The 16,044-nt window shown below is 43.3% G+C and overlaps 1 protein-coding gene across 19 annotated transcripts in view; it reads left to right on the top strand.

Annotated features, from left to right (window-relative positions):
• Nucleotides 1-16,044, top strand: part of LIMCH1 (LIM and calponin homology domains 1) — a 347,525-nt gene that overhangs the window by 271,645 nt on the left and 59,836 nt on the right. For 9 of the 19 annotated variants that reach the window (XM_043438433.1, XM_043438430.1, XM_043438428.1 and 6 more), the window contains 5 exons: nt 5,948-6,250; nt 9,062-9,304; nt 9,825-10,157; nt 12,206-12,327; nt 12,413-12,524. The exons of 6 other annotated variants lie outside the window; for them this stretch is intronic. In XM_043438433.1, the coding sequence (XP_043294368.1) occupies nt 5,948-6,250; nt 9,062-9,304; nt 9,825-10,157; nt 12,206-12,327; nt 12,413-12,524 (1,113 nt within the window). The remainder of the gene's footprint in view (nt 1-5,947; nt 6,251-9,061; nt 9,305-9,824; nt 10,158-12,205; nt 12,328-12,412; nt 12,525-16,044) is intronic. 4 more of the 19 variants (XM_043438432.1, XM_043438427.1, XM_043438434.1 and 1 more) reach the window with 4 other exon arrangements.

The following is a 16,044-nucleotide window of genomic DNA, read 5'->3' as shown; positions in this document are numbered from 1 at the left end:
TGGGAGTGCAAAGATCCCTTTGGGAATCCTGGTTTGAGTTCTTTTGGATCTATATACCCAGAAATGGGATTGCGAGGTCTAGTTCTGTTTTTACTTTTTGAGGAACCTCCCCGTGTCATCTTTGTTGTTACTACTGTCCAGTCGCTAGGGCATGTCCGACTCTCTGAGGTCCCATGGACATGTGATCTTTAGAGTATCCAAAAGAGCACGGGGAGACAAGTGGGCAGAGACTTGAAGAGAACGCGGCGCACCCAGGAATCGTGGTGATGTGGAGAAGAGAGGAGAGTGGGCAAAGGCTGGGGATTCCACGAGCGTCCTGTGCCTCTTTAGTAACTGGAAGTTTATTTTCTGATAAAACAGTGCAGTCTTTTATGACCGCTCCCATCCTGTGCACAGACCTAGAGTCGTAGTTAGTCTACAACCGTGAATTCTAATTGAAGAATAATAGTATATTTGTGTGGTAATTTTTGCTCCTGTCCATGTTCCTGGGATCTGGCTTAGTTTTTCCATATTTTATCCAAGTTAGCTCTATTAAGCAGAAATCTGCAGGTCAGTTAATGTCTGCAGATGTCAGTTAACGTCATACTTTAGAGCTACTGACTTAGCATTTTATAAATGGAGTTCAGGAAAATCATGCATATTCCCAGAGAATGTTCCCAATAGCAACACAACACAGCTGCTCCAAACACCCAGAATTCATTTGTTAGAGAGATTTTTCAGCTGCTAGCTCTCTCATAAAAGTTTTATATAGACCATGCCACCAGCCTGCCCTGTCTGTGTCTTTGTCACTTACTTTTTGCAGCCCACAACAGAGTCAACGGCCATCCTAAATTTATCACATTTTGGATCCTGCTTTTAATGTGGCAGAAAGTAGCTTAACTGGAATGAAATGCATCTCATGAGGAAGGAAAGGATTCTTGGTGTCTGGAAAATAAGACTATGAAACATTTCAATATGCTGATGTCTCTTAAGGCATTTTAACTTCAGTCTCCTATCTTTGCAATCCAAATGCATTCTGGCCACCACATCTTGGAACCCAACAAGAGGCACCAGATCCTTCTTGTGCCTATTTCTGAGCTGAGAAAGTCTGTGCTTGCAGAGATGGGGAGAGAATGACGTCCAGGCAAAGAAGGAGGCATGTAGATGAGAGGCAGGCCTGACTTTTGTAGACCAGTTTTTGATGGTTGTGTCACAAGTATTCTCAAACACCTCCTTGAATTATTTTTAATACCATATAAAAACGAGCAAAAGTGCGTGAGTTTTCTAGTCGAGAAGTCCCAGGCTTCCTGTCAAAGAATATGTTAGGAGGTATCTTAGCACCATGGGACAGAGTAGGTCTTTCTTATTAAATACGTCTGCCGTTGAAGTCAGAAATGCATAAACTACTTTTCCTTCCATGTTTATGATTTTAGTTTATGATGTAGTTAGCTTAATTACCCCCCAAATATGAGACTCTGCCAGAGAAGCTGAGATTTCTGTGTTTAAGAGGATAAAATAAGAACCAAGATTCACTTCCCCTGAATTAAAATGCCATGGAGATTTGAATTCTCCGACTTGGTGTTTCCCATTGGAGAAGTAAACTTGTTTTTGAACTGAATTATAGGTTTCACGTGATTGGGCTTCTTTTCTAATTGTTTTCATATGTTTCAGCACTCAGTCTTTTCTACTAGCCTGTGGATCTTCTCAGGCACATAGTAATTAATCACAGAGAGGGGGAAAAACCCTCCAAGGAACAATAGACATTTTAGAAGTCTTTGGAGGAAGAGCAGATGCAGCTAAGTGCCAGACACGTATTCCTCCTTACCAGATGCCTGTGTATCCTGACTGTTGCCGAACAGATTCCGGGGGACCAGGGACCAGGCAGACACAGGATGTGTGTGAACCTCTGTGACTCTGGATGTAGCTGCCCTGGTTGGGAGGTCTCTGGTAGTGCCCGTGACGTTCCCAGGAGGCCTAACAGGCTTTTCTGGAGGGCCCGGTTTCTTCCAGTGGAACAAACTGACTGCTAGTCTGAGCTGATTGCTTGTGCGCCGTCAGGTAAAAGGGAGCGAAAGAAAATGCCAGCTTTTCCTCAGTTGAAATCATTATCTCACTCACTTTGAAATATATAAGCCTCAGAAGCTTTGAGACAAGGGCTTTTCTTCCCGCTCACCTGCTCAGAGCCTACAATCTCTCCTTCAAAGATAGCCTTACTTGTTTTAGGACAGAGTTGCCAGGTTGGAGACAGGGCTTGGCATTTCTCATGTCACGTTGGACTGTATACCTCCTAAGTAAAGCAATGAGCTAGGCCCCCCGAGGAACCCCTTCTTCAACACAACTCATCTATGAATAACTCCGAAGAAATAGTGCCAAACCTCCCCCATGAATATCAAGCCAGATAGCCAAGGTCTGCCACTTACATGTGCTTACTTTACTTACATTCAGATGACCATAACTGGAAACCTCAACATTCCCCTCTGCAGAGTGGTCATTGTAATTCCAATCTTACAGCGTTGTCTTGAATGTTAGTGTATCTGGAATATACTAGCTCTTCAGAGCTATTGTAATTATTATAAAAACAAAGTAGTGTATACTGAAGGTTTACAATAAACTGACCTTCAGAAAAGAAGGGCATGTTATAAAAAGTCATTTAAATATTTCGCTAACTAGATACCTGTGTGCGTAAGCCTTCATATTTGCCTTATATACATTATTTATTACTTCATAGCCAACAGTGCCAACCCAGAATTTATGTCATTAAATTTTTTCTCTTTCTGAGTCTGCCTTGAAGCTCTGAATTTACAGGATTCAAGCAATTAGCAGAATGTCATTATGATCATTTTTCAAGTGGGCAGGGAGTGGCTTTAAGTGGCCAGTGATATGGAAAGCCTTATTCACCCCCTCTTTTTAAGCCTGCATATCTAAACTGAGATCATTTGAAATGAGTCCGGCCACACTGGGCATTTAGCCTAAAAAGGAACACCCCAGGGAATTTGTAGCCTAGCTGGATTCACGTGATGCATAAGGCCGTAGATTCTCCTTGCTCAAGTTGGCATGGCTGTTTGTGTAAATGCATGTTTTATCGCATAAAATTCTGCTTGAGTTGGGAGAGATTGAAGCCCAGGACTCTGGTCAGAAAACAGAAGGACTGTTGCTTTTGGACTTGAGAGCTTCAAGCTCGGGGTCTGCTCCGGATGAGATGAGACAATGAGTTTGAAAGGGCTTTGTAAGCTGTAAAGTGCTGTGCCAGCCTGTCAGGTGTGGTTAGCTAGCCTCCTATTGTCAGTCCTGGCTGAGCATTACCATCTGCAGCTAGCAGTGCCAGCCACACCATTCCGAGCACAACTTCAGGGCCTCTTCATTTAGTGACCAAAAAGCTTCTCTGTCTCCTGCTTCCATAGTAACGATAATGCCTTATTTTTTACACGATGCTCCACTGTCAAAACTTGCTGGAGATAGCTTTTGTTTAATGGATAGTAGAGTGGTTAAGAACAGGACCTGTGGAGCCAAACGGCCTGGGTTTGACTTGTAACTTAAGCAATGGCGCTTTGACCTTGGGCAAATTCCTTCTCGTAATCTCAGTTTCCCCTCTATAAAATGGGGATGCTAACCCCACTGCCATTGCAAGGCTAGTATTAGAGTTCAATGAATTAACACTAGAAGGAATTCTAGCCCATTCATAATAATGAACCACCCTCTTTATCATCATCACTGTGCTGTTTAAATAATGAGTTTTTGAAGAGATTGATTCAGTGGCCTCTCATTTCCCACTGACCATTCTTTATGGCCACAGTCAGCCAATGCCAGTTGGTTCTTGCCAGACTTGTTGGCTAGGGAGGCAGGGACGAGAGTGTAACGCCGTCCAAGAGGGGCCAGGCAAGAAATGAAGAGCAGGGCTACTCAAAGGGCAGTGTCTCATATATTAAGAAATAAATTTAATTTGCACAACATGGATGGACCTAGAGATTATCCAATTAAGTGAAGCAAGTCATACAGAGGAAGAGAAATATGTGATATCATATGATATCATGTATATGTGGAATCTAAAAAATGATACAAATGAACTAATTTACAAAACAGAAATTGACTCACAGACATAGAAGACAAACGTGTAGTTACCAAATGAAAAAGAGAGGGAAGGATAGATTAGGAGTTTGGGATTAATAGATACACATCACTATATACAAAATAGATAGACAACAAGGACCTACTGTATAGCACAGGGAACAATACTCAATATAGTAATTTTAATGGAAAAGAAGCTTAAAAATATATATATATTAATATATAAAGCACTTATATATTAATATATATATACACAATATGTATATGTAACTGCATCTCTTTGCTGTACACCAAAACTAACACAACATTGTAAATCAACCATATTTCAATTAAAAATTTTTTTAAAGAAATAAATTTATTCAAGGAGCATCACCCATCACCTCTAAATTCCATGATTTAAAATTTTATTGAGAACAGTGGTCAGCAGGGAGAAAGAGTTTTCTGGGCATGATTAGAGCTGCCCAGATTTTGATTTTGATGTTCCAGAAGTCAGGTGGAGTGAGGGCCTGCTGTCACCTAAAGCTGATGGCCTCCTCTGGACAGTGGGCTACCTGGTCGACCAGTGTAGACAGTACCTCCTTGCTCTTAGCCAACCTAATTCCTCCTGTCTCCATTTTTGAGCTGACCTGTCCCATGAGCATGAAAAATTTACTCTTAATACTCTCTCAGAATTGGATACAAAGTAGTTCAACTTCCTTTAGAAATCAAGATGTTTTATTTACTTATCTCTATGAACTGAAAAGATAATAAATCATTTTTTAAGTTTTAATATTTTATTATGATTTAGAAGCTAGGCTGATCTTATGAGTAGGGGGAGGAGTTTGTCTGAATATCAGAAAGGCATCATCAACTGTATTCTCACCCTGCCTTGCCCCCGACAAAAGCAAAAAGCATAAAAAGTCCTAATAGTCCACCATTAAACTGCGTTTCCCCAAGAACTTAAAGTTTGGGGCCTTCAAGATTTCTTTGAAAATGAAAATAGTCCTAAGTAAATGTCTTGACAGAATGCCTTAACACAACTTACTTGGCAATTTACTAAGACAAAGAAGAAGAGCTGAAAGGTGGAGAATAGTGGGGGTAAAAGCCTGAAGAAAGGATTGCTGGTGGTAAGGAGCAGGGCAAGATAAGCTTTTGTGCCTGAGTCCATTCTGTAAATGGTCACAGACTAGCCCAGATGCCTCAGCTTAGCTCAGTGTTGCAGGAGGATTATCCTTACACTTTGCAGTCTGGTACACGTCCTATCTGTGCCGTCACGTAGCTGCATTCAGTAGCATTTCCCCCAGATTAGTTTCTTGGTGGCTCAAATTTTTGCCCTGTCAGTCAAAATAAATTGAGTACCTATTGGGTGCATTACTAATGAGGAAAAGAAAAAAATAACCAAAAAAAAAAATGCTTCTTGGGATTTCCCTGGGGGCCCAGTGGTTAAACTGTGTGCTTCCAATGCAGGGGGTGTGGATTTGACCCCTGGTCAGGGAACTAAGATCCCACATGCTGTGCAGTGCAGCCAAAAAAAAAAAAAAGAAAGAAAGAAAACCAACAACAGCAACCAAAAAAACCACAAAGTCATAAAAATATTTTTTAGACGCTTCTTATTTTTCCCAATTTCATTAAAGAATTTGGATTGTCACTTTCAGAGCCATTTAGGATCCTGTCTTTCTCATGCTGATGGGGCGCTGCAAGTTAAGTGAATGTTTAGTACTGCTAGTAGCTGGCTAAATTCCAGCTTTTGAAACCCACCCTAACTCTCTGCAACGCTGGATTAAAGTAGTAAACAGATGTCATCTGGACTAACGATATCGAGAAGACCTTTCACTAACAAGACAGTTGTCTGCCTGACAGTGGGGATTTAAAAACTGCTTTGGTCTGATCACATGTAGAGTTCCATTTAATTTTGCTCTGTCAGTCAAAAGCAATTAAATGATGAGAAAGAAGCTGTTCGCAATATTATCCTTCGTAAAGAAAACCCTTTCCTGGTCCACCAACACGGCAGAGATTCAGAATCAGAAGATGAAGTTGCATGTCGACTGCCTGATCTTGAGAAAGATGACTTTGCTGCTAGAAGAGCAAGGATGAACCAGACAAAGCCAATGGTGCCGTTGAACCAACTCCTCTATGGGCCTTACCGGAAAAAAGAGGCAGAGAAATCAGATGGCAGCAAACAGCACTCAAAGGGAATCTCAGAAAAGAAAACTCTAGAACATAAAAGGTGTGCACTCTGTGTGTGTGTGTATGTGAAAGAGAAAATATAATTAGGTGAAGGTGATTTGAATTATAGCCCCTACCCCGGCTCCCGTTCCTCTATTTCCTGCCTTGATTACATGTAATCAGTAATGGGGGTTTATTCTGAAGTGGAATTCCAGATAGCTAATCTCTTCTAAGTTCACATGGCAGGGAGTAGAATGACCAGGTCCAAAACAGGGCTGAATTCACCGAATAAACTTGGGGCCCAAATGTGCAGGTATGCTATATCCACACCACGTATGGGTGCTGGTGTCAGACTGGCGTTCTGTGACATGGGACAGGGACGGCCACCGCTCCAGGCTGCCCCAGTCCATCCACAGCAAGCAGAGATCACAGTTATTCCTCAGCTATGAACCCTTCTTGGAGAAGGAAATGGCAGCCCACTCCACTACGCTTGCCTAGAAAATCCCGTGGACGGAGAAGCCTGGTGCAGGCTACTGTCCATGGGGTCGCAAAGAGTCAGACACGACTGAGCGACTTCACTTGCCTTTTTTTCTTTATGAACCCTTCTATCTTACTAATGCCTTTCAGATGTTGGAAGGGGAAAAAAATGAGGCTTGCTGTTTCTTCCCTCACAGCAGCGTGATCACCTAGACATCTGATGATGGAGACTTCTTATTAAAAAAAAAGTCCTCAGATATGTAACACACTTCTATTCATTCCGTCATGGAAATTATTTTTAAATTATTTTATTTAATAAAATAAGAAATTATTTTATTTAATAAAATAAGAAATTATTTTATTTAATAAAATAAGTTATTATTTTATTCTTTGTCCCAGCTTTTCTTCCATCTTCTTAATTAAGGAAAGGAAAATTTAATGAAATGGATTTGACCAGTGATTTTTATCCCAAGAGGGATACGAAATCAGTCAAGTCTTCAGCCTGCTGAATTTTCACGTGCAGAGTTCATCATTCTTTTCCTTTATATCAAAATCAAAGCTCACATCTTTATTATTTAATTGCCATATTTCTGCCTATCACTTAAGAGGTTTATAATCTGTTGAACTAAAAATGTTACTATCTCAACTGTATTTTACACAATTAAAGTGGTTCTTTGGGCCGAGTCATTGAGATCAGCGGAGTAGTTCATATTTTCCGTTGTATTTTAGTTTTTTATTTAGGAAGCACCAGATACAAAGCACATGAAAGATCTCTGGACATAAACAGGGATTAGAGCATAGAAGACCTGGCACAGTTTTATAGGACACATTCTAGCTTCAGGAGGCTCTTGGTCTCTGCAGTTCTTGCTGGCATGCCTTGTAACACACCATTCTCAGAGGGCCTTGTGGGAGGGATCAGTTGCTGCCGGTGAAACAAAAGCTTCTGGATAACCGAGTAGCATCAAGACATGTTGATGGGGATCAGCAATTTGAGTTAGGAAAGGGAGTAGCTTTTGTACCTCCTTTTTTCCTTTCCCCTGCATGCAATTTTAATTCCTGATATTTCCAGCCCCATTTGTCTGTCGTCACCTGAGTCTGTTTGTGGGGACACAGCCCATGATCTCTCTAAAGAGCTTCAAAGAACTGTTGAAAAAAAAAGAGAGCCCCCTGGTGGCTTTCTGCTCTGCCCTTCGTTCCCCTTCCCCAAACTGAAAGTGAATAGAAAATTCTGTAGCCTTCCGATGTCCATAGACTGTGTAAATACACCAAGTCATCCAGGTGATTTAGCTTGGAAAAAATGAATAGCCCTATTTATGTCGATTTCTAAAAACTTCTATCTTAGGAAACATATTTTAGTTAGAAACTGACTTTTAATGTGATGGAATGTTTATGCACATAGATGCAGCAGTTTTTAGTTTAAATGATAATATTGTCAACATTAGCCATTTAATATTTGCTTCTTGGGGGAACAATTGAAAATATCAGGCCACTTCCCTCATGGTCCAGTGGTTAAGAATCTGCCTTCCAGTACAGGGGACGCAGGTTCGATCCCTGATTGGGGAATTAAGATCCCACATACCTTGCCCTGTGGCCAAAAAAGTTAAAAAAAAAATAAAATAAAACAAAATTTGCCAGAGAGCTTAAAGAAATAGCTGATTAAAACATCTCTGTATATAAAAAAGAGAAAGTATCAGATTTATCATTAGTAAAGGTGAACAGTTGACATAAGAAACAAATGGGTATTGCCCCTGTGGATACAAGTAGAGAGGATACCTTCTCTGCTCATCAAGTGTCCATTAACCAGACCTAATGGATGCTATTAAAAGTCAGAGACTGAGTTTGAACATTGAACCTTTCTCTTCAGCATTGACCTAATCATACTTTCTGGCATACCTACGAAGGTTTATGGTTGAGATGTCTAATATGTGAGCAATGTTCCAGCTATCTCCACGCTAATCCTAGAATTTGGATCATGCAGAGCTTGTTACTAACATTTTACTGCTGCAGTAAAAGACATTCCAAGGGGGCTCAGGAATTCAATCAGAAAACTTGAATTCATTATAGTAACTTGAATAGGGTGGGAATTGGGCATCATTACTGTCAAACTGAAATCTCATTCCCATCTCTAATACCCTTATGGCGAACCCTGGCTTCTCTTCTTAAACTAAACTAGAGACTGTTATCTGGTGGAAACGTCTGTCTCGTTACAGTGTCAGAAGGGTAGCATAGTAATCCAGGCTACAATTGATTCCATATTTTTGAGAGAGGAAAGGTGCTTCCATCATTCCGTTCTGTGCTCAGCCTCTGAATTTCTGTGCTTGACATTCTGTTTATCTGCTCCTCTTCCTGGAACCTGATTTTTCCGATGATGTGGGGGCCTGGACCAAATTAACAGAAACCAGGGCCAGACAGAAGAGGTGAAGTCAAGGGTGAGCTGTATTGTGCGGGCCCAGGAGAGTGAACCTGCGGAAGAGGGACTCAGGAAGGTGCCGGATCTTTACAAGGATGACCTGGCCCAGCGGAGAATTCAGGGCAGGCCTGGCCCTCACCGTGAGGCCCCACGCTTTATCACGGCTGCCAGGATAACAGAAGCTGACCTGGAGACGTGGGAGAGGCTGAAAGTGTCAGAACAGACGAGGTGTGTCATGGTTTCCCCTAACAGTGGCATCATTTAACTTTGAGCAAATCAAACACATATCCTTCTATCACTCTTTACTTTCATGGCCATAAAAAAAGACATACCTCTCAAAAGACAGAACATATTTTGCATGAGTTAAAACTTGTTAATACTAAAAATTACAAGCCACATGGACAGGAAACATCCTTTTCAATTCAGACTTATTGTGAATGCTTATTTCAACAGGCTTGTTTATTAGTAAGGAATGTAAACTTGACTTTTAAATCTTTTTAATGACTTTATTGTACCTAAGATTTTCTTATGCTGTCATTTATGACCTTGGAAGTGATATTTTAAAAGCTGTAGAAGCACTCTTTACCCAGGCAAGGCAATGATCATTTCTTCATTTGATTGATTACTGCAAAAGCAATTCTGCTTTAGCCATCCAAGTATTTTTCATACATCCACTATATTTCAAAAACTCTTCCTTGATCTGTACTCACCTTAGAAACCTTTGGAACTTATCTCCGGTTCTGACTAGGGATGGAGATGTGGAGCACACGTGTGCCCCTGAGCCTTCACCAGAAATTAAAGCGGAAACTGCCATCCGGGATGACTTTGCCAGCCGCAAGGCAAGGGCCTATAAGAAGGCTTCCAGCAGCCCTAGGCAAAAGTTCGTGCACTTTGGACCAGTGACAGAGATAGATCAGCAGACGTGGAAGCGGCTCAGCATCGGCAGGGCGGGGCCCAGGGAGAACGCAGAGGAAGGCATCGGTCACGACCGCAACATTCACACATGCTCCGTGTCTGCTGCCTCAGCGGCCACGTCCAACTCAAAGAAAGACCGCATGCTTAATCCACAGAATGGCTGCAGGTATTTTCACCGTTACATGTGCAAGGAGGTCTGCATGGGAATCACTGCTGCTTTTAAAGAGTTCGCTGACACACATTAAAGAAACCGCCAGAGATGACAAAGTTTTAACAGGCTCTTTTGCTGGTTAGCAGAGAAGGGAGGTCAGTACCCCAGGGGGCAAATGTGTGTGAAGTTAAAAGACATCCATTTTGATTCTGTTGTCACCAGAATCACTGCCTGGGAATGCCAATAATTTTGGCAAATGACCCTTTTTCCCTTGGCCGCATTAAGCGCTATTTTATTCGTCAGCAACACTGAACAGACAAGATGGGATGTTTTAATGATACCCTTTGTGTTTTTTCTAAAAATATGTTGATAAAAATCTAGATTATCTATACACTCCCTCTTTCTTATCCATAAGGGAGAAAAAAATAGTTATTAGTATCGTAAGTTCAGATTTCGGATATCTAAGCAGCCACACAATAAAGTAAACCTCTCCCCCCTCTACTTTTTAAAAACATATAACAGAACTCGAGTGGAAAGACTCTTTTGGGGGTTCCTATGAGTCAGGATTCCTTGGATGAGTAACCATTCAACTTTGTGAGGGATCAACTGGGAAAAGACCTTGTAGACCTGTCCCCCGTCCTCATTCTTACTGGAGGGCTTCCAGCTGTGATTTCCCAAGCCCTGTTTGGGGGAATTGTAAGGTACAGTTCCGGCGAGGCGGAAAAGGAAAGACGACCTCAACAGAAGTAGGTTACCTTTATTTAGGCAAGGAGGGGCGACAGTCGGCCTAACGACCAGGCTGAGCGCCGAGAGGGATCAGGGAGGCTTCACACTTATAGGGAGGTTTGTGGAAGCGATAAGGGAAACGTCAATCAGGCGGGATATTTTGAGTATTCTTTTGTTGAGATGACATTTGTAGTTGGGCAGGGGGTGATAAGTCTTCTGGGTGGGTGTAGGGGGTGGTAGGATTCCGGACAGGGGGTGATAAGTCCCAGATAGATGCAACCGGCCTAGAGCATCAGGATGGAACTAAAGTTATACTGTGTTTTCTTCGAAGTTAGATGATTCAGCAAGGGGTCTTTGAGACTGCCTGGAGAATCCCCATGGACAGAGGAGCCTGACGGGCTACAGTCCATGAGGTCACAAAGAATCTGACACGACTGAATGACTCAGCACAGCACAGGGCATTTATAAGATTCTAGATTCTCTGTATGCTGGGTGAGGTAGGGGTAACTTAGAGATCAGAGTCCAGTCTGCACCCCACTGTCTCTGCATGGTCCAGCAAACATTTATTTACTCAACATCTGCTTCGCCATCTCCAAGTGAATTGCCTTCCTCCCATTTGAAGTCCCAAACCCCTATCCCCGCATCCTCTTTTGTCTTTGGCTGAAGATAGTATTTAAGGTGAGGGTTTCAGTAATTTTAGTAAGCTTCTCAGTTTTCCTGGGTCTCTTCCATGTAGATATGTTATTGAAATTTGAGTTTCTGTTAGAAAAAAAAAAGATTCTGGATTCTCCCAGGAGCCTCCACTTCACCTGCAGGGCAGGAGCAAAGCAAAGCCCTTCATGGCAGGAGGGACCGCTTGGGACAGCCTCCTCCATCCTTTGTCCTTGATGTTCAAAGCACATCGTGGATCGTCTGTGACATACAGAGGCGTTTCTTTGGTTTGATTTCTTCGTGGATGATCCCATAGAGGAGGCTATAAATATAAATAACCTGGGTACACCAGAAGTCACTGCTGGAGTTTCAGAGGCTAGTGGGGATCAGGCATGGAGGGAGTGGGAGTAGGAAATTAGTAAGAAATGCACCCTTGAGTCCCTGACTACTAAGGGGTCATCACTCAGCTCCACGGGGAGAGTCAGGCCAGCCTTCTTTGACTTTCTCAGGGCCTTGCTAGGGTTCATATTCTATTATCCCGTTCTGAGGATGCCATCCTAACTAACCAGCTTCTGGAATAGCAACCAAACTTTCTCTCTTAACCTTTCCATCTCAAAGACTTTCACTGTCTCCTTTCCTAACTCTTTTTCCTCTTCTCTCTTGCTACCAATGCTACTTGTCACCAGCAGAACAGTGACTTCTGACGTAGATGACTGTTGTCAAAGGGTCTCTCGGCTGGCTCCCGTGCCGAAGTCCCAGGAGGAGCCTAGCGTCAGTGCGGGCGAGGGCCTCAGGAGGACAGAGGAAGGTGAGGAGGTGGAAGGCGACAGGCGGGGCCACGGCCTCTGGTGTGAACTCCTCCCCAGTGGTAAAGCTGTCCTGTCTGGCTCTAGTTACCCGCAAACAGCAGCCACAGGACGGCAAAGAAGAGACTGAAGGAGCTGCTCACAGAGATTCTGAGATGGCGCCAAAGGCCGGAAGACCCCAGGAGAGCAGCCAGCCCCTGTGAGCGCCTTGCCTGATTCCAGGGTGTGCTGCGTCTGCTGTGTGTGGCTGCTGGCTCCCCCAAAAAAGCTTAAGCCACAGTGTGCCCTTGACGAGTGATGTGGCATGGAGCGGAGTCCCTGAAAGGAATGCGCCCATCCCGGGGTCAGAGTTCTGCTTTCAGCGCCCCCGGCTGGGTAGAGATTTTAGCCTTTGCACGTGGTTGGGTGCTGGCCGGATTTCATTCTCAGGAATCACGAGAACCGAAAAGGGAAACCCATTCCCGTGTAAGTATCAGTTGCATGAAGAAAGTCCCTGGTATTAATACTCAGTTGCTATGTGAGCTGCTGCCTCCGTGAACATTGGCTTCTCCTGTCTTGAGTTAACGCCACATGAGTGATGCTACTGAAAACATCTTAAGCAGTAAATGCCACTTGACTGGCTAGACTGACGTGTCCTAGCTGACATCCTCTGACCTCTGAATGGGAGGCTTCAGGGAGAGAAGAGAAATCAGAGAAGATGACAGCTCCTGTCTGGAGCCGCAGTGGACTGAAAGGCCAAAGAAAATTGTCCGATTCACAGAAAGATGACATGATGACCTGGCGACCTGGGATGTCTCTTAGTCACACTGGATCCAGCAAACCAGTTCCTTCCGGTTCCATTTGCAAAGCAACGTATTTGGGAGGAATCTGCCAAGGGTCCGCCAGTAAAAGATAAGAGGTCAAAAGATTATCCCAAGCTGTTTTGACTTTGTTTCTCTAGTCTGAGCCTTGATCCATGCTTTGAATATGTTATTAATGCTTTATGGTTTATCAGTGCTACTTACCTGCTCTTGCTAGCAGAAACGAAATCATTAAATGATTGGCCCAGTCTACCAAGGTTTTTTTTTTTCCTCTCTTGCATGTAAGCAGGTGTGGAAAGAAAAGTTGTGAATTGTCCTATTAGACATTCTTTCTGACTGCCATCTTGTGGGCAGCCTAAATGGGGAAACTCTCATTTCTTCCTAGCACACACAGACGTCATCGGGTAAAGGAGCGGAACTTCTTTCTGACCTACTTGATTCCATTCTGATTCCAGGAGGGTCTTCCAGTCTAAAGAAGATGTCTATTACTTATAAAATTAATTTAATTTTGACATTATCAAATAGTGATTTCTAGAGGTAGACTTTTCATTCCATTCTCTGACTTGATTTAAAATGAAGGTATGGATTATATATGGAGGAGGTCATGGCAGCCCACTCCAGTATTCTTGCCTGGAGAATCCCATGGACAGAGGAGCGGGGTGGGCTACAGTCCATGGGGTCGCAAAGAGTCGGACATGGCTAAAGTGACTTAGCACGCATGCTGGGAATATATAAAAAAGATAATCAACAAGAACCTACAGTGTAGTACAGGGAACTCTACTCAATATTCTGTAATAATATGGGAAAAGAGTGAAAAAAATGGATAATATGTATGTGCATAACTGAATCTCTGCAGGACACCTGAAACTAACATTATATTATAAATCAACTATACTCTTGATATAAAGTACAAATAAAAAAAATTTAAAATAGGTAAATAGTAATCCTGAGATTCATGGTCTACTTTAAAATCCTATATGTTGACGCTTCTGGTGTTATTTTGAAAGAGTGATAGACTTGTGAAAAGTGTGGTCTGCCAGATCTCGTAGAGCAGAGGAGCAAGAAGTGTGTAGCGTAAGTGAAGCTCCACTATCAGACAGGAAGCGACAGAATTCTGCTTCACTTTGGCGGTAGTGAGACAGAAGGTGGGGTGGAGAGCAGAGAATCTCAATAATCTCCAAGTTTCAAGTGGGTAGCCAAGCTGCCGTTACCACCTGGATTTAGCGTGCCTCTTGCAGCCTTCTGAGTCGTGATGCTTCTCGCAGAGCCGTCCTGTGGCCCTAGCCGCAGGCAGCAGGGGTGGGAGCTGAGCCCGTCCTTTCCACATACCTCTGCTCGCTCAGCTCACCTTCTCCTGGGAACTCACGGGGAGGTGGGATGCCCGTTGGCCCCAGTTCACGACTGGGACGCTGGCAGTAGAGAAGTTACACCTGGGTCCCCGCTGGGGAGGGCAGGGGGGTGACAAGGGACGGCCTGGCCCAGCGCACTCGCTCAGGCCCCAGATGCCCTGACGTGGTGACGGGCGCCGCCTCGGCAGGCTGGTGGGAAGCAGTTAGCAAGGGAGAAGGGAAGGAAGTGAGGCCTGGAGGCTGCCTGCTGGACACATCCTAGGCAGCCCCTGTCCGCCCCACACAACCTTGGAGAGGGAGCCGCTTCCTCTGTGTTCTGCAGGAAGGAACCAGGTGGTGTGGCAGAAGCCAGAACAGTATGGTAAAGCACTTATCCTCCAAGTTAAAGAGAAAAAGAAAAGAAAGAAACCAAGGCCCAAGTCCACACAGCCGGCAGTCACAGATCCGAGATCAAACCCTGCTCTGTCCGAAGAGGGAGCTGCCCTCGCAGGCCCAGGCCAGTGCATCACCTACCAAGTCACCGGAGGGGACGGGAGGTCTGACGGCTCCCTTTCGCTTGTCCTCTGTCCCTCTGGACGGGATGGCTGGTTAGAGCAGGAGGAGATATAGTCAGAGAAACTCCGTGCCAAAACTGCGTGAGGGAGCAGGCACACACCTTGGGAGCTCATGGTTCCCTTCAACAAGTGTTTATTGAGTAACTGCTGTGTGTAAAACACTGTCTGTGCTGGGTGCTGGGGGTAGTCTGAAATGACGGGTAAACTCATTTTTCCTTCTCACTTCAAATGAAGTTTGTGCTAGTTCACAACATTGCTGAGCATTGATCCTGAAGTGCTTTATTTGTGCTGAAAACTACACAATGCAATCAATAGGTAAAGAAGGTACTCTTTTTATCTTTCTAAATACCCCTACCCTCACAATTAAACTTTATTAATTGTTGTTTTTGGTAGGATGCTTATACCAACTGTGATTTGTCTGGCCAGTGTTGTAGGTGATAGTCTGTTGGCTTACCTACTTTGCATTTTTTAAAAAATCTCTTTATTAGTGGTTTTTTAAAACTCATCTTTTCTTCTCTATCTTTCATAGAACAACTGAGAAAATCATTTGAAGCCCAAGCTCTAATTATCTTCTCCATAACAGCAAAGGCAATTCTGATGAAATTGGTCCCTTCTTAAAGCTAATAAATTAGTCTGAAAGGAAATGTCTTAAAGCCACAAGTATATAGCAAACAGATAAATGAAGGGTATCTTCAGAGACTGCACTGTTCTTTTCAATTTCCTGAGTATCCAATAAGGATTTAGTAAATACTTATGGAGGGCCTGGTCCGGTCACTCTTCAGGGAACCCCAAAGAAAAATCCCGTCTCTCATGGGCCTTGCAATGCAGGGTTAGTCAACATTTGTTGGCAGAGGTCTCCATGAAATGCTGCTGAGTATTTTGTGTAGAAGCAATTTAAATTCTAATGTATCCTGCATGCAACAACATAGCTGAACCTCATAAACGAAATGTGCTAATAAGGAAGCCAGACTCAGAAGAGTACATACTATATATGATTCTATACACACAGCACAAAG

This window comes from Cervus canadensis, chromosome 19 (genome assembly GCF_019320065.1).
Source record: "Cervus canadensis isolate Bull #8, Minnesota chromosome 19, ASM1932006v1, whole genome shotgun sequence".
In the NCBI taxonomy this organism is placed as follows: Eukaryota; Metazoa; Chordata; class Mammalia; order Artiodactyla; family Cervidae; genus Cervus; species Cervus canadensis.
This window is presented reverse-complemented; position numbering and strand designations above follow the sequence as displayed.